General features: G+C 38.7%; 4 protein-coding genes across 19 annotated transcripts in view; 2 read left to right on the forward strand and 2 right to left on the reverse strand.

The window, feature by feature from the left end:
* Positions 1-40: 40 nt before the first annotated feature.
* On the reverse strand, positions 41-3,601 carry LOC306869860 (large ribosomal subunit protein eL8). The gene is made up of 8 exons (XM_079416786.1): positions 2,948-3,601; positions 2,146-2,266; positions 1,787-1,936; positions 1,187-1,327; positions 960-1,039; positions 587-717; positions 313-382; positions 41-178 (listed from the first exon to the last, which is right to left on the reverse strand). The coding sequence occupies exons 1-8, from the start codon at positions 2,948-2,950 to the stop codon at positions 74-76; spliced, it is 801 nt and encodes a 266-aa protein (XP_079272912.1). The 5' UTR covers positions 2,951-3,601; the 3' UTR covers positions 41-73.
* Positions 2,938-7,561, forward strand: LOC306869861 (mediator of RNA polymerase II transcription subunit 22-like). Of its 5 annotated transcripts, none has more exons than XM_079416787.1 (5): positions 3,000-3,075; positions 3,559-3,716; positions 3,795-3,875; positions 3,954-4,162; positions 6,127-7,561. In XM_079416787.1, the coding sequence occupies exons 2-5, from the start codon at positions 3,594-3,596 to the stop codon at positions 6,314-6,316; spliced, it is 603 nt and encodes a 200-aa protein (XP_079272913.1). In that variant the 5' UTR covers positions 3,000-3,075; positions 3,559-3,593; the 3' UTR covers positions 6,317-7,561. The 5 variants fall into 5 exon arrangements, 2 of the variants coding, with proteins under 2 accessions (XP_079272914.1, XP_079272913.1); XR_013784208.1 differs by lacking the exon at positions 6,127-7,561 and adding an exon at positions 5,191-5,678 and having other exon boundaries at positions 3,003-3,075; positions 3,954-4,768; XR_013784209.1 differs by lacking the exon at positions 6,127-7,561 and adding an exon at positions 5,183-5,669 and having other exon boundaries at positions 3,011-3,075; positions 3,954-5,023.
* LOC306869863 (splicing factor C9orf78-like) lies at positions 6,935-11,166 on the reverse strand. 6 transcript variants are annotated; one of them, XR_013784213.1, is made up of 9 exons: positions 11,068-11,166; positions 10,944-10,979; positions 10,774-10,825; positions 9,878-9,938; positions 9,298-9,363; positions 7,963-8,160; positions 7,711-7,844; positions 7,462-7,556; positions 7,140-7,371 (listed from the first exon to the last, which is right to left on the reverse strand). XR_013784213.1 is itself a non-coding variant. In XM_079416790.1 (6 exons), coding segments are annotated over exons 3-6 (366 nt in total). In that variant the 5' UTR covers positions 9,330-9,363; positions 9,878-9,938; positions 10,351-10,444; the 3' UTR covers positions 6,935-7,554. The 6 variants fall into 6 exon arrangements, 2 of the variants coding, with proteins under 2 accessions (XP_079272916.1, XP_079272915.1); XR_013784214.1 differs by having other exon boundaries at positions 7,711-7,889; XR_013784211.1 differs by lacking the exons at positions 10,774-10,825; positions 10,944-10,979; positions 11,068-11,166 and adding an exon at positions 10,351-10,424 and having other exon boundaries at positions 6,935-7,371; positions 7,711-7,889.
* A 268-nt stretch (positions 11,167-11,434) lies between these two features.
* LOC306869637 (ubiquitin carboxyl-terminal hydrolase 20-like) overlaps positions 11,435-17,048 on the forward strand; it is a 36,312-nt gene continuing 30,698 nt past the window's right edge. For 6 of the 7 annotated variants that reach the window (XR_013784183.1, XR_013784184.1, XM_079416471.1 and 3 more), the window contains exons 1-9: positions 11,435-11,540; positions 12,346-12,444; positions 12,530-12,583; positions 12,688-12,750; positions 12,864-12,998; positions 15,607-15,709; positions 16,475-16,544; positions 16,700-16,813; positions 16,946-17,024. Coding sequence is in view for 5 of the 7 variants with exons in the window: in XM_079416471.1 (XP_079272597.1) it covers positions 12,364-12,444; positions 12,530-12,583; positions 12,688-12,750; positions 12,864-12,998; positions 15,607-15,709; positions 16,475-16,544; positions 16,700-16,813; positions 16,946-17,024 (699 nt within the window). In the remaining 2 variants the exon portion in view is untranslated. Of the gene's footprint in view, positions 11,541-12,234; positions 12,445-12,529; positions 12,584-12,687; positions 12,751-12,863; positions 12,999-15,606; positions 15,710-16,474; positions 16,545-16,699; positions 16,814-16,945; positions 17,025-17,048 lie in introns of those variants that run through there. The other variant, XM_079416472.1, reaches the window with a different exon arrangement.

The following is a 17,048-nucleotide window of genomic DNA, read 5'->3' on the forward strand; positions in this document are numbered from 1 at the left end:
TACTTAAATTAAAATGAAAAAGAACCAGTCAAACTTCAGCCACTTTGTGGGATCATTTTTATTAAACACGAACTCAACCCAGTTTAGTAGCCAGCTCCTTGGCTTTTGCCTTCTCAAGTTTAGCAACGCGAGCAGTTGACTTGGGACCGAGGACATTGCCTCCCCAGTGACGACGGATCTGAAGAGAGAATTGAAGTGGGAAAAACAAACATTAGAATTACATTAAGACATCAATTAGGAGAATGTATAAAAGTTAGGCTAATTGAAAAGGTCAAATTGTGAAGTGATCAGCACTACAGCCAATAAACTGACCTCCTCATATCTGTCATTGTAGTTGGTCTTGATGGCCTCCACCAGCTTAGCAAGAGCTGCTTTGTCTTCGCTGAAGATGGGTGAACAAAAACAATGTTAAACCAATGTCTTGTCTGTAATGCCCAAATCATGAAATCATAGACTGCAAATCATTTTGCTCAGGGTTAAAAAGCTCATTTGTAACCACATGGTTGTTCAGTTGAAGAAATTCAGTCATCATAGCCTCAGGATGTGCAGCGCAGGAAAGTGAAACAGGAGTGTGCATTTTACTCACGGGTTGGTCTGTGTGAAGGCAACAGAGGTGCAGGTCTTTCTGTGCACCAGTTTACCCAGTCTGGCCTTGCCCTTGACGATGCAGTATGGGACACCCATCTTACGGCACAGAGCAGGCAAGAACACCACCAGCTACAAACAGAACAAATTAAATCAATTATGCATAGACATCCATCGCCACATTCAGCGGTCTGATAAAACTACAAACCCAAGCAGAATATTCTGATTGCTCATGTAAGTGGTTGTTGCTCAGGGTTAAAAAGCTCGTATTTTTGATCTTCAGTTTGAATTCAGGTGAAGAAATTCAAGACATCATTGCAGACAACCACAACAAGACTTATGACAAGATGTCTATATCCTGTAGAAAAACTCACCTCAATGGGATCCACATCGTGAGCAATAACGACCAGCTGTGCCTTCTTGCTCTCCACTAGTGTGGTTACTGTGTTCACACCTGAGAGAGAACAAGTGTTAACATCTAAAGTTTCCAAATCAAACGAAAAATAGGAGGGTCATCAAATATTGTCTTGAACAAAGGATGGGCCTGAGAGTCAAAAAGGTTGAGAACAATGGAGAATGCAACACTATAAAAAACACCCACCTGCGCGGAGGACTGGTGGCCTCTTGGTGGGTACGTCGCCCTTTCCAGCAGCCTTCTGTTCAGCACGAGCCAGCAGTCTCTGTTTCTTCTCCTGCTTGGTCTCGGGCCTGTACTTGTGGGCCAGCTTGAACAGCTGGGTAGCTTGAGAAAGATTTCAAAGTGTTAAGTGTAACATAATAGCTCTTCAACAACCATAATTCCAGCACCAATGCCAGGACTGCAAAGTTAACATTGATGAAAACTTAGTCAATACTAATTTTACAGTACAATCCAAGATGAATTAAATAGAAATAATATACAAAAGTGCATCAGTGATCTTGGTGGGAATTGTCCGCATTGACTATTCAGATAGCAAATATTCTTTCACATCATCTGCACATTCACAAGTCTAAAAATGTAGTTCATATAATTGAACATATTACAGTCATAGTCAAGTCACTATTGTTAATTTTCTAAGTTACATCAAGCAAGTTTTTGCTCATGTTATTGCTTTAAAACTCAGTCAATATCAATAAAATCCATCATCGGTCGACCTCTACAAGCATTGTTGTATGAACAGCACTAGAAAGTCAAAAGACTCCAGTCGAGTGAATAACTCACCGGTCTGGCGGTCCAGAGCCTGGGTGAACTGGTTGATCGCAGGAGGAACCTTCAGACGCTTGTAGAGAATGGACCGCTGGCGCTGCAGCCGGATGTAACGTGGCCATTTCACGAATCGGGTCAGATCCCTCTTCGGCTGGATGTCCTGACCTGGAGATTAAAGTGCATGACTTTAAGTGGATTAGGATCAACAAACTGCAAATTGGTTTCCAGACATATGTGCATCAGCGATCTTGGTGGGAGATTGTCTGCAATGCTGTTAAGATAGCAAATATTTGTAACATCATCTGCACTTTATTGAGTTACATTTTAAATGACTGAGGACTCATAATCTCATCTGTGGTCCAGTTGTTACTCACCAATGCCAAAGTTCTTGGGCCTCTTTTCAAACAGGGGATTCACAACTTTCTTGGCCTCATGCTTCTTGGCCACAGAAGGGGCTGGTGCCACCTTCTTCCCCTTCGCCTTTTTTCCCTTAGGCTGTGGAGAGATGCACAACAATACTTCATCAGTTCATCCAAAAAAATCTGAAAGCTCAACAGAAATAATGTTTTTTTGGGGCTAATGCTCAGTTTAGAAAAGATGTCTTCAACAAAAAATTCAGGTGAAGAAATTCAAGACATCACTGCAGAAGCCAAAGAACCAACAAGTCAAAATACACGGTGTGACATGCGTTGGAGCAACTTAACCAATTTAGCATCTCATTTTCAGTAATTAAGAGTTATTTAACTGACCAACAGGTGTGCAATAGTGTATTATACAGCAGCACTTACGTGTTTAACAAGCACCAGTGAGTTCAATCTAATTCATTTTGGCCTACAAACAAGCTCGCTAACAGGTTAGCATTTGCGTTGGAACCCGTGGTCAAGTTTCTCATAATAATAAACATGATATCAAAAATATACAGTCAGGGGAGTTCGTATTAAAACTACGGGTAATAACATTTAACGGCGTCAGCGCGGACACTGCACAGCTAACAAAACGTCTCTCAATTCTTCATCTAAATACCTCAAATGTTTGCAATTTTCATTCAGAGAGCAAGCGTCGGTGCTTTATTTCCCATAACCGATATTTTAAGAGTCCTAGAACACATTACAAAACAGGATGCTTAAGGATTTTAAAAAAGCGATGGCTTCACAGTCAAAACCGTCGGACACTCACCATGTTGGTTCAGACGGAAAGGAAGAAGAAAGGGATTGTGGGAAATATAACTACCGCGACATTGGGTTATGACATCATCTGTACGCGACAGAACAACAAAAGAGGGAGGTTCATGTTTAATGCAAGCGGTGAGTAGCGAATTTAATTAACTTACTTTTAATTTGGATTAACAACAACGTTTTTACTTCATTAATTATTCATGCGTGGTGTATAGTAGCAGAAACCCACACGCGCTGTTTAGTTTAGTTTTTGCGCCTGAGAGAAAAGCAAAATGTTGTCGGCAAACTATTAACTCCTTTATTCTTGTTTTCGCTTTTATACGTTTCGTATAAAGCGGTTACTAATAAAACCCGCGTCGCCATCACGAGCCACACTTGTCCAATGTAACTGACCTTATAAATATGAAAGTAAAAACGAGGTTTACAAAAGTTAAAAGCTGTCTGCGATTAATTACTGCTAACGACTATACACGATAAAGAATCAATCAGTATTAGTAGAAACCATTAGGCTATGGAAATGCATCAGTGGTTGTTTATTACATGCATTTAGTTGCTGTTAGTGTGAAAACTAATTGCAGTTCTAACAATAAAGTCTTGTTTCTGATCCTTTAGCACTGAGTCAAGTGTGACTGAAGAAGAGCGCTGTTATGGCCACACAGAGAGCACTCCCACAAAGCAAAGAATCTCTTCTGCAGAACTACAATAAGAGACTTAAAGATGACATCAGGTCAATTCTAGACAATTTCACAGAAATAATCAAATCAGCAAAGGTATGTTGCTATGACTATGTGACATTCATTATCATTATAAGTTTACAAGGATAATAATCTGGTCATCTCATCTATCAGGTGGAAGATGAGACTCAGGTTTCCAGGGCGACGCAAGCTGAGCAGGATCACTATGAAATGCACGTGCGAGCTGCCAACATCGTAAGATCAAAAGTGATATTCCGATAATGAATAGACATATTAGACTTGGATGACATTTCCATGTTTAATGTGTCTTAGGTACGTGCAGGAGAGTCTCTCATGAAGCTTGTCTCAGACCTGAAGCAGTTCCTCATCCTGAATGACTTCCCCTCTGTCAACGAGGCCATCAGTCTCCGCAACCAGCAGCTGCGCACGCTGCAGGAAGAGTGCGACAAGAAGCTCATCTCCCTGCGTGATGAGATTGCTATCGACTTGTATGAGCTCGAGGAAGAGTATTACTCCTCCAGGTACAAATAGACCACTGATCCCAAACGTGTGCAGTCACTTCTGCCTTCCCTTGCATACCAGCACCATAAATGTGATGCATTTGTGCATTATAAGAACATAACACAGGGTTATGGAGCTAGATGTATTTTTAACTTGCACAATCAAGTATAGGCTCCGACTGTTTTTCATTTACTAAAATATCATGTGCTAACCATGTTGGTTTGCTATTTGTTTGAATTACACCATCCCATTTTGGTCCTCCATACACAGTCATATGATACCATTGTGCCTTAATAAGAGTGTTCATTCTTGCAGATAAGACAATAACTAATGAAAGAGTACATTCTCCTTTGACCCAGTGCAGTCACATAGTAAGACAATTTAGATACTGTATGGCCCTTGTGCTTTATTCTGCTTGTCATAATTATAACTAGCCAGATATATCTTTTTCTGCTATGCTTCTAATATAAACAATAACAAAATCCATATATCCATCCATATTGTCATATCCATTCATATTGTAGTTACACCAAAGACATTATTAAGCACTTTCAGTATAACTGATTTTGCACAAGAAAACCCATCTGTTATACAAATATAAGTGCATGTAAATATTTCCCCTCCGGGTGCTTTAAATGATTGTGTCTTAGCAGATTTACTTGCAATCAGGATGTTTATTTAGTCTTATTAGTGGTGCTGTTTGGGTTTAATTTGTTATTGAGATTAGTATGATATTTAGAGACTTTAAATCAATTCGAGCTGTCTTTGAAGCACACCATTATAAACATTAATAGTTAAATGAGAAGAGACATTTTGGAAATAATTTTTTTTAAGAAAAATGTACATGTGAATCTAAAATTGGTATTGGACTTAGCACAGGGGTCTCCAACCCTGCTCCTGGAGAGCTACGGTCCTACAGATTTCAGCTCCAACCCCAATCAAGCACACCTGAACCAGCTAATCAAGGTCTTCAAGGCTACTTGTTAATTTCAGACAGGTGTGTTGGAGCAAGGTTGGAACTGAAACCTGCAGGATGGTAGCTCTCCAGGAGCAGGTTTGGACTTGCACATTAATTTTGGATGGTGATGCTTAATGATGAGCTGCAAAATTCAAAGCACTTTAGAATTTGTAAAAAAAAAAGAATGTAGGGTGCTGTGTTTATTGTAAAAATTACTTTAAAGAATCATATTAATTAGCTTAGTGGAAGACGATCATTCAAGAAACGAAAATCCAAAATCAATTTATATATTCATAAATGCAGGGATATTTTTTTTTCTCTCTCTGTTAAACTATCAAAGTTTGTGTAAACTGGGCTTAGCTTTCAGTGACATTTGTGGCATGTTTAAAATGTAATATTTATCATTTATGAAGTGTTTGAAATCGCACTACACTGTGTTTCTTTGTGGGGACGTTTTAAGTAGAAACAGTGTTGGTCACATTAATACCTGTTCAAAATGTGTCCGAATATTTGTCAGTTTTTTCACAAACCAACTGGTCGTTTCAAATTTCATAAATAAATCAGAGATAAAATAGAGCACATTTAGTGTCTGATCTATTATTTGCTCGCCTCTGATTTGGACTATATTTTCTGCCTCTGCTGAGTGCATAATCTAAATTTCCTGCTGCTTACAGCCTTTTGCTTTTCATCTGTTGAGCAGTTTTATGATTAGACTCTACACTTATCTGTTCGATGTACAGAAAGACAGCAAACAGAAGAGTAATGTCATGTGACCACACGGTTCCAGTCATGTCAGTAGCAATGCTTTTCACAACTTCCTTTCCCTGCTTGTGCTTTCTTTCCCAGTTCCTTCATATGTTGTGTGAGTTTGTTTTGTAACGAGTGAATGAATGTTCAACATTATTCATACATGCTCCTAATGGATTATTGGGTGTTTTTAAGCAGAAGTGGACAGAAGAAATGCTAGTTTGTGTGTAACGTGTGTGTGTGTGTGTGTGTGTGTGTGTGTGTGTATAACATTTCTAGCTGTGGACAGTGGGATGGTGTTGAGTTGCCACTTTGTGAGGCCTTTCATCGGCAGGACAGTTGGGGGTCCCCTGAGACGACCTCTGACCCCTCATGTGCCAACCCAGAGGATTCAGACAACTTGGGGACCCAGGAGTCCATGCAGCGTCACCTAAACAGCCACGGCAGCAGCACTAGTGAGCAGTCATGAAATACCGGTGGCCAGTTAGATTACACGATTAGCAATTTGCTATTATAATAAGCCCCATCTTAAACCTCCAGCTGCAGACTGCAAATCTAGTCAACTACTTGAATTGATGTGATTTTGTCCTGCAAAAATGACACTGAATTAATGCTGAGAACATTTCTATGAATAGTATTTCAAAATTGTAGTTGGGTAATTTGCTACATTGGAATAATGAAGTGTTTGTCTTTGTCTGTTTATTGGCTAAATTTAATGTCTCTGAGTAAAATTACAACTATGCTATACTTTCGTTACTGTTCTACAAATTAGGTAATTTAACAACTTTAAGCAAGTGGTGTGTTGGATGCTAAAAGAAAAGGAGACTTCTCTGTAAATATGCTGCATACTGTACATTTGGAGTAAATCTAGCTCCTCTATTTGAGAAACAAAATAGTTAAATTTCATTGTATGTTTCATAGTATATGTGCACTGGAATGCTCTTCAAAATGTGACTGCCAAGGAACTGTTCTCTTTTTTTATTCATTTACATGTATATGTTTTTATTGCTGTGCTACCTTAAGACAACCTTTCCATTTTAGGTATTTAAAAGACATCCAAGCAAAAACTAAGCGGAAAGGAAATGTTGTAACTCTAATAGAGGTTATAATATTACTTTATTTCATAAGTCTGTAGAATAAAAATAGCCTTTAATAAAACAAAGTTTCATTAATATAAAGTGATAAATCAATTGTTGAACAGACTGAAACACATTATAATGCATTAATATACAGTACATTGATGAAAAAATGTTCTTCTATTTTATAAAGTTTGCAAAGATGACCAATGTTTTGGGGGGAGTTTTATTGTAAAATGTTTATGACTGCATGCAAGCGATGAACATTTTTAAACAGTAAAAAATATTTACATCTCATTTTACAGGGAAAAAAAAGTGTCCAACTAGGTGATTGTGTAGAGAAGGAGGAGGATTAGTATCCGTCGGCTCATCTTCTTGAATTTCTCATAGTGGTAGTCATCTGTGGCCTTATCATTATTCGGTATCTTGCGGTAATTGGGTGGTGAAGCTGGAGAATGAGAAGAGGTGTAAACATTAATATAAATCCAACAAATGCAGTTCTGTGTGTTATTTTTAGCAAAATAAGATATGATCTTGCCCTCAGGTAATGGCTTCTCAGTGTCTCCAACTCGTAGTGGCCTGGCTTTGGGTTCTTCTGTGTCGTCTCTGGGGAGCGTTTACATCCTCATGATCCTCATGAAAAAAAATTATATAGAAAATGACTTAATCTTTGTGCTTTAGGGACGAAAATGTATAATTATCGAGACAAACTTTTTTATTCATTAGCACTAAACACATGACTTTAAAATACAAAGTGCTGGTAGTTCAGATATACTTGTGCACTTACAGCGATTATGCTGAATGTAATTCACAGCAATGTTAGTGGGAACGAAGGATGTCCCATTGTCCTTTTTATTCCTCTGCTCAGCAAGCAGCTTTGCTTTGGCTTCTTCTGTACTGATGATGTTTTTTATTTTTGCACTGATAAGAAAGGGGAAAAAAAGGTCTTGAAGCGGACATCCATGCCTAGGAGTATAAAGAAATATCTCAAATGTGAGCAAAGGAAAATGTCTTTGAATTAGTTTTGGTCTTTACTTACTCTATCCCCAGATCCACCTCTGGAATTCCACTCAGCATCTGATTGGACAGCATCTCTTCTGTCTTTTTGGCAGAACTGACACCGATCTTTTCTGGAAGCTCATACAGGAGGTCCTCTGGATTCTTCACCTTCACCTTCTGCACTTCTGCCTCCACCATGCCTTTCTTTTTCTTTAATTCAGTCTCAATGTACTTCATCCTGAATGAAAAAGCATACAAAGAGAGATGGGATATAAACATTTAAATGCAGGCAAAATTGACCAAAAACAAGCATCATGTGGAAAGACGAACAATACAGATGGTTTGCGTGGACACATACTGTCCTGTAGTGGAGAGGAAATGTAAATTCATTTTTAAAATACAGAAACATCCACTTTAAATAAACAGCAAACATGGCTCCATAATATTACATGTCTCGATTTCAGTCTTTCACTTTCTTCATGTCAACAACTCCTCCAGACTTCAGTTTAAATGGGTCGTCCTAATGCACAAAACACAGTGTGACCATACAGGGGCGTAGCCATCATTTCAAAAGTGGGGGGGACGGAATGTCTAGTGTTATACCTGTTTTTTTGTACTTTACTTTACTTTACTTTACTTTTGTCATTTAGCAGACGCTTTTGTCCAAAGCGACTTACAAATAAGAAAAAGTAACTAAAACTAAAAAGTTACAACTCTATAAATACTATCTACCCACATATTTAAGAAAATAAAGAAATTAAATAAAATTAACACATGCATATAACAACAACATTTCAATAATAAACATATCAATGAAAAAATTTAATAAAAAGCTACTACTATCCCTTGCCGGTGTCCCTGCCCGGTGGAGTCGCACGGTAGAGTCGATGGTCTTTCAGTTAACCGTTGTCTAATTAACAGGTTTTATTTTTAATCATACCTTTTTGCTTAATATGCTTTATGATTATATTATTATATATGATTATAAAATAGAAGGAAAGAAAGAGAGAAAAAAGAAAAAGAATGAATGAAATACAACAGCTTGTCACTGGGACAGTACCCTTAAAAGCACATCTTTGTACCTTATTTACCCCAAAAAGTTTCATAGTTGTACATTACGGTACATATTGGTACTCTAATGTACTAATATGCACCTTTTTGAGTATAAGTTACAAAGATGTCCTTATAAGGGTACTGTTGTTTACATATTTCAGATTGTATTTTGTGTGTGTTGTATGTACAGTACATGGCACACAGTAATGGATACTTGCACATTCACATACTTCTTTATTCTGCTCTGTTCTATTATACATTAGTCTGATTAGTCTGTTAAAAGAAATATCTTATCATAGACAATGCTGTAAATAATCTTTACCTCTGAAGCCTCACTGAAACTGTCTGCCTCATTCACTCTCAACTCTGAATTCACTTCTGCCTCCGTCTACAGCAAACAAAGTAGTGTTTGAAACATGTACATACAGGGAATAGTGACATACAGAAGAAAATAACACATTAAGTACACTGCTGGACAATAACCAATCATTTGTATCCTAAATTATTTTTTCACACTTTAGAATGATAAACACATATTCACTATTAACTATGACTTTTGCCTCAATAAACTCTTTATTTACTGCTTATTAACAGCTTGTAAGGTAGTCGTTGTAGTTGTTAAATTTAGGATTATGGGATGCAGAATATGATCATGAAGAATACAGAATTAATATGTGCTTAAGTGCTAATAAACAACCAATATATGCAAGCTAATAATTACCTACTGTAGTTAAAAATGATAGCTGAGAAGTTGTTCATCATACTAATGTTATTTTTTATTTTTCTATATTTGACTAATTATGTGTTTTCTGATTGGTCCATATATAATCCTACAAACGCTTGTGTATTATAGACATTATACAATGTAAAAACAGCCAGGTGTTAAAAGCCGCTCTTCTCACCTGTCACTGTGTGTCGTCCTGATTCTGCTAACAAACCTAGGCTGACTGTTTCTTGGTCATTCTTGACAACACATAAAAACGTCAAATTAGTGCAATAATGACAGAGCACCCCTAAATGAAGATCGGTCCTGTATCAGATAAGTGCTTGCACACTTGATTGAAATACATCATGTAGATTTGAACATTAGAGTTAAACGTGTCACAATGCTGCAAACGCCGTAAAATCTCAGTTCGACATTATCTTTATTCTTATTTGAAGGGTTCTGATAACATACATACGTGTTAAAATAAAAGACGTTACAAAAGAGTTACGGAAAAATACACTGAAAATAAATAAGTGCATGTTTGTCCAGGTAGCTTTTTATTTCTCCATATAGTAATGAACATAAAAACTTGCTAATTATTCAACAAGAGCAATAGGCAGAGTCACTCAACATTGTGCAACACTATTCGGATCCCACATGACAACTTACGCTGCTTGACTTTTTCGTAAAAAAGGAGTGAAGAGTTTCTTGCCGCTTTGAACTCATTTCGACCTCCAATGAATGATGGATACAGCGCGGGACCGCGGGCGCGAGACTGGACAGGTCGTGACGTCACAAACTGAGTGACTGATTACCATGGAAACGTAAACGTCATGTATAAATGATCTTGTCTCTTCGAATTTTAAATCATTCTGCATTTATATACAATGCTCCATTAAAACCACAACATGTCGAGAACACAACTGTCCAAAGAAAAAGTGCGGGGGACGAATTTACTTTTTATAAAAAGTGGGGGGGGGGACGTCCCCCGCGTAATCTACGCCCCTGTGACCATATATACCCCTTAAATCATACATTTACTGTAACACTGCAAGACCTTCATTGTAATACAAAATGCAGTTTGCTACATGCCTCAAGCTCAGCCTCCAAAGGAAGCTTCTCTCCTACAAGTAACGTAGCAATGCTGGAGGAGCAGAATGCATACATTAATTAAAATGATTAATTACGTACATTTAAAACTTGGAAATTACTCACTATACAATTAAGACTGTTATATTCGTATAAAACGACATGTGTCCAACCTTACTCCATGCTCCTTGGCTTCATCCAGTTTGAACCTTAGAAAATATGTTTGAATTTAACATATTTAAATATATTCTCACATATAAACAGGCGCCTGGATGTAGCCATTGAATGATTTTTTACCTGGGGGCATGATTTGAAAAAGTGTTGAATTATTTAATGTTTATTTTACACCCTCGGCGGTCTGTGTTTATCGACGGACCAGCAACTTCCGCTGACATCAAAATTCCGGGTTTAGCAGCTGATCTGAGGTCAGCTCGTCTGTTTTCCACACGCGCGGTGTAACGGTGTGAAGCGACTAATGACTGGTTCAAGATCAGCTACTTATTTGACAAATAATAATAATAAAAAAAAATAATAACAAAACAATAAAAACATTGAGTCCTAAATCAAGCAGCATGTAAACTGTATAAGTTTAAGTAAATTAAAAATTGCTTTTGATCCGATGAAAGAACAGACAGCGTTCATTGGCTCTGGTCAAAGCTGACGCACACTCATGCTGTATTCAGTATGGATGCTGCCCACCACTGTTACAAATACCACCGATTGGCCCAAAATGATTAGCTATGAGCGTTATTTTTGTTTCTGTCTGAAAGGTAAATGTTTGTTCTTATCTTTCCTTCACTGTTTATTTGCTTAGATACTATCATGTCGAGTCAGCGCAGGAATACTGTCTTGCAGCCCGAGTGGAAATATGGCCTGTTTATTCTGTATGATCGTGATATTAAACAGATTTTAGGTTGCACGTAGAGGAACTGCAGACCGTTTGTTTTGAGATATTATTCTTTAAATTCAGATTAATTGTGAGGCCGATTCATATTATTATTATTGTTTTCCCCTTTGTTTTCGGATTTCTGTTTAAGCTACTTTACTTATGGAAAAACAGATTCACGGATCTTCATGATGCATTGCTGTGCATTTCCTCACTGTGACAATAGAGGAGGTGATACGGGGTGAATGCATGCTTCTCAGTCGTGCCAGGCGCATGAAACAGCAGTTTTGGGCTGCTGGGAGTTTCAGGCACAGACTCACAGTTATAATATAATGCATTCAGTGATTGTAAATGTTGCTGATACTGAGACTGTAAGTACATTAGAAGGCTATACTTGAAGGTACATGTTCAACAAAAAATGAAAATTCATTTACTCACCCTGATGTTTCTCCAAACCCTTTTTTTTATTCTGTGGAACACAAATGGAGATGTTGCACAGAATATTTTTTTTGCATCCAATTAAACTGAATGGTAATATTTATTTTTGTTCACCACAGGAAAAAAGAAAGTTATTAGATTTATAAAACAACAAGAGGCTGAGTAGATGATTTCATTTCATTTTTTTAATGTGTTTATTGTATTGATGCTGTACCAGTAGTTCTCAAAGTGTTCTTTGTGCTTTGTAATAGAGTGAGGTGAAAATCAAGATGACTGACTGCGGGGATCTTTGTCCTCACTTGGACTCTATCGGTGAAGTTACTAAGGAAGAACTGATTCAGAAATCAAAGGTTAGAATTGCTTTGACTAATATTTAAGTCTTAAATGTGTTATGAGTGGTGCACAGTGAATTTTATCTCATTGTTTTTACTCAAGGGCACATGCCAGTCATGTGGAGTAGGTGGACCCAACCTCTGGGCATGTCTACAGGTGAGGAGCCTTTTCCCTTGCAAACATGTTAGACAAGTAGAATGCATTTTTAGGCCCAGAAAAAAAAAAATCATAATTATTACTCTGTCTTGCTTTCCCCACAGTGTGACTGTCCTTATGTAGGCTGCGGAGAATCTCATTCTGATCACAGTACTATACATGCACAGGTGACATTCTTATTCATTCAGTTATTCAATCCATTCTCTGGCATTCGTTTTGTTCAGTTATTATCTATATCAATTTCTCTTGTTCGTTTGTACTTGTATTTTTTTTTTTTCAGGCCAAAAAACACAATCTGACAGTAAACTTGACCACGTTCAGGGTGTGGTGTTATGTCTGTGAGAGGGAGGTGTTTCTGGAACCAAAGCCTGTTACTCCTGTATCATTAGCTCACCGCTGCAAACCACATGATCAGGTAAAGTCATCAGATTATTTGAAACATCTCACAGAAATGTGTTCTTTCTAGGATTGTGTAAACATGATTAAGATGGTACTTCCTGGTTGAGGTTGGCTGTGTCTCCTGCATTATTAATATCAGTCAAAGATGTAATTTAGACACAATATTTATAATCCGAATCAGAATGAGCTTTATTGACCAGGTATGTTTACACATACAAGGAATTTGTTATAGTGACAGAAGCTCCACAGTGCGACAGAATGACAGCAACAGGACAGGACACAGATAGTAAAATAATAATACAAAAATACAATATATAATATAGTCAATTATGTGTGTACAGGTCTGATATGTGCAAATTTGAAAGAAAAAAAAATAAGTATGTGTTGTAAATAAATATTATGTAATAGAGTTGTGTGTTCCACGTTTATTGTTGAGTGTTCATGAGATGGATTGCCTGAGGGAAGAAACTGTTCTTGTGTCTGGTCGTTCTGGTGCTCAGAGCTCTGTAGTGTCGGCCAAGACGGTAACAGTTCAAAGAGGGAGTGTGCTGGGTGTGAGGGGTCCATAGTGATTTTACCTGCCCTTTTGCTCACTCTGGATAAGTACAGTTCTTGGAGAGTGGGGAGGGTTGTACCAATGATTCGCTCAGCAGTCCGGACTACCCTCCGTAGTCTTCTGAGGTCAGATTTGGTAGCTGAGCTGAACCAGACAATTATTGAAGTGCAGAGGACGGATTCAATGATGGCGGAGTAGAACTGTTTCAGTAAGTCCTGTTGCAGATTGAACTTCCTCAGCTGGCGAAGAAAGTACAACCTCTGCTGGGCCTTTTTCACAATGGAGTCAATGTGATTGTCCCTCTTCAGGTCCTGAGAAATTGTGGTGCCCAGGAATCTGAATGACTCCACTGCAGTCACAGTGCTGTTCACAGAGCAGGGGGTTTCTCCTGAAGTCCACGATCAACTCCACAGTTTTGAGCGTGTTGAGCTCCAGGTTGTTGAGACTGCACCAGACAGCCAGCTCCTTAACCTCCTGTCTGTAAGCAGACTCGTCACCGTCCTGGATGAGGCCAATCAGTGTGATGTCGTCTGCAAACTTAAGGAGCTTGCCAGAGGGGTCTTTAGATGTGCAGTTGTTTGTGTAGTGGGAGAAGAGCAGTGGGGAGAGAACGCAGCCCTGAGGAACTCCAGTGCTGATGGTGCAGGTGATGGATGAGAATTTTTCCAGCCTCACTAGCTGCTGCCTGTCTGTCAGGAAGCTGGTGATCCACTGACAGACGGAGGTGGGGATGGAGAGCTGTGTCAGTTTATTCTGAAGGGTGTCCGGGATGATGGTGTTAAAAGCGGAGCTGAAGTCTACAAACCGGATCCTCACATAAGTCCCTGGTCTGTCCAGATGCTGCAGGATGAAGTGCAGACCCATGTTGACTGCATCATCCACAGACCTGTTTGCTCTGTAGGCAAACTGCAGGGGGTCCAGTAAGGGTCCAGTGGAGGCCTTCAGATAAGCCAAAACCAGTCTTTCAAATGATTTCATGGCCACAGATGTTAGAGCCACAGGTCTGTAGTCAGTAAATCCAGTAATTTTGGGTTTCTTTGGGACGGGAATGATGGTGGAGCGTTTTAAGCGTGAGGGGACTTCGCACAGCTCCAGTGATCTGTTGAAGATCTGTGTGAAGATGGGGGCCAGCTGGTCAGCACAGGTTTTTAGGCAGGCTGGTGACACACCGTCTGGGCCTGGTGCTTTCCTTTTTTTGTTCTTTCTGAAGACCTGGCGCACGTCATCTTCACTGATCTGAATTGCAAGTGTGTAGGGGAGAGGGGGGTTGCTCCTGTTAATGGTTGTGTGGAGAGGTGTTCAGGGTGGGTTTGGGGTGTTTTTTTCAAACCTGCAATAGAACTCATTCAGATCGTCTGCTAGTTGTTGATTCTCCAGAGCGCTGGGGGATGGTGTCTTGTCCGTGTTGATATCTTTCCACACTGAAGCAGAATCACTGGAAGAGAATTTGTTCCTTAGCTTGCCAGAATAATTCCTCTTTGCCACTCTGATCTCCTTTTCCAGTGTGTATTTGGCCTGTTTATACAAGACTTTATCCCCCTTTCTGTAAGCATCTTCTTTGGCCTGACGGAGCTGTCTGAGTTTTGCAGTGAACCATGGTTTGTCGTTGTTGTAAGTTAGATGAGAGTTGATAGGAATGCACATATCCTCACAGAAACTGATATAAGATGTTACAGTCTCTGTGAGCTCGTCCAGATCGTTTGTAGCAGCTTCGAAAACACTCCAATCAGTGAGAGAGAAACAGGCTTGTAAAACCCGCTCTGCTTCATTTGTCCATCTTTTAACAGTTCTTAATACAGGTTTAGCAGATTTAAGTTTCTGCGTATAGGCCGGTATGAGATGAACCGAATAGTGATAAGAGAGTCCTAAAGCTGCTCGTGGGACAGAGTGATATGCGTCCTTTATCGCTGTGTAACAGTGATCCAATATATTACTGTCTCTGGTGGGACATGTGATGTGCTGTCTGTATTTTGGCAGTTCGCGGGAGAGATTTGCTTTATTAAAGAAAATAAAGCACATGTATAGTACAAGAAACACAATTCTCCTCATGTTTTTTTCATCCCCAAAGGATCCTCTTCCCCAGACAGCATGTCACCCGTTAAAAGCTGTGCCTATCGCAGTGGGGGATGAGGAAGGCTCAGAATCTGAGGAGGATGAGATCAAACCTAGAGGTATAATTATATTAACAGGCTAGCTAGTACACATTGCATGTTATTTCAAATCCTCTAATAAAGGCTAAATAGCAAGGACACCCACCTAGAAAATATTAAGATTAATAAGATTTTTTTTTAATGATTGAAATGAAATAAGTCCTATATGCTCACCAAACCTGCATTTATTTGACTGAAAAACAGATTTCAGCAAAAACAGCAATGTTTTGAAATATGATTACAATCAATGACCATTTAAAAAATTTACATATATTGTAAAATGCAATTTCGAATTTTCTGATTTGGTGTTCAAAAGCATTTGAAACTCAAGAAACTGATTTGGCTCTCATGAAACATTTCTTACTATTATCAATGTTGTAACATTTTTGTGTAAACCGTGATACTTGTTCCAGATTTAGTTTGATGAATATAAAGTTCTAAATAACAGCATTTATGCATCCTTGCAGAGTACAAGCATTGATTCCTTAACACTGCAGTGTTAAAAATTAAGTGACCCCAGATATTCACAGCAGTTGTCAGTCAGTATGGATTTTTCAAATGACCTTTTCCGTAACTTATATATTTACTAACAGATGACTATTATATCCTGCTTATGCAACATTTTAAATGAACGGATTGAATAATGTCTATAAGAACAAATAACCAGTCAATTACATTTTCTGTTCTCTTAAAATGAGCAGGCAAAATGGAAGTAAGCTGAATTAAATTGGATCTGATTGTCAGTGGTTATGTGTAACGGCTAAGATTCTGTTCCACATGCCAAAGGTCTCACAGGGATGAAGAACATTGGGAACTCCTGTTACATGAATGCTGCACTGCAGGCCCTCTCCAATTGGTGAGCTCACAAGTTATGAAGCACAAATAAGCATAATTCAGACAACACAAATTGGAAACTTGACTAATTTCACTGGTTTACTTTTCGGTTCCATGTATCCTGCCTCATAAATTGACATTGTTTTCCTGTTTCTTTCTATTTTTCTCTTTTTTCAGTCCTCCTTTGACTCAGTTTTTCCTGGATTGCAGTGGGTTGGTCCGTACGGATAAGAAGCCGGCGTTGTGTAAAAGCTATCAGAAGCTTATCTCTGAGCTCTGGCACAAGAAACGGTAACAAGTACTGACTTGCTAAACTGTTAACCTAGACCTGGCCAGTTCTAGCTAACTTAATCTTAATCTATTGAGCTTGGTCCTAATTTTCTGAATCTTATTGTTCTTTGTTGGTTTCTTTTTTAACTCAAGGCCAAGTTATGTTGTGCCTACTAGTCTGTTTCATGGAATCAAACTGGTGAACCCCATGTTCCGTGGCTACGCTCAACAGGTATATAAAGCAGAGTCATTTAAG

Source organism: Barbus barbus, assembly GCF_936440315.1.
Source record: "Barbus barbus genome assembly, chromosome: 5".
NCBI classification, from domain to species: domain Eukaryota; kingdom Metazoa; phylum Chordata; class Actinopteri; order Cypriniformes; family Cyprinidae; genus Barbus; species Barbus barbus.

Coding starts and splice junctions, on each gene's coding strand:
- LOC306869860 (XM_079416786.1), bottom strand. Junction 1,040..1,186: donor GCCACCAGTCCTCCGCGCAG/GTGGGTGTTTTT, acceptor GTTCTCTCTCAG/GTGTGAACACAGTAACCACA. Junction 718..959: donor ACGATGTGGATCCCATTGAG/GTGAGTTTTTCT, acceptor TTCTGTTTGTAG/CTGGTGGTGTTCTTGCCTGC.
- LOC306869861 (XM_079416787.1), top strand. CDS start 3,594: ATGGCCACACAGAGAGCACTCCCACAAAGCAAAGAATCTCTTCTGCAG. Junction 3,876..3,953: donor ACGTGCGAGCTGCCAACATC/GTAAGATCAAAA, acceptor AATGTGTCTTAG/GTACGTGCAGGAGAGTCTCT. Junction 4,163..6,126: donor GAAGAGTATTACTCCTCCAG/GTACAAATAGAC, acceptor TAACATTTCTAG/CTGTGGACAGTGGGATGGTG.
- LOC306869863 (XM_079416789.1), bottom strand. CDS start 9,329: ATGAGGCAGACAGTTTCAGTGAGGCTTCAGAG. Junction 8,161..9,297: donor GTTTCAGTGAGGCTTCAGAG/GTAAAGATTATT, acceptor TTTTTCATTCAG/GATGAAGTACATTGAGACTG. Junction 7,890..7,962: donor GAGGTGGATCTGGGGATAGA/GTAAGTAAAGAC, acceptor TTATACTCCTAG/GCATGGATGTCCGCTTCAAG.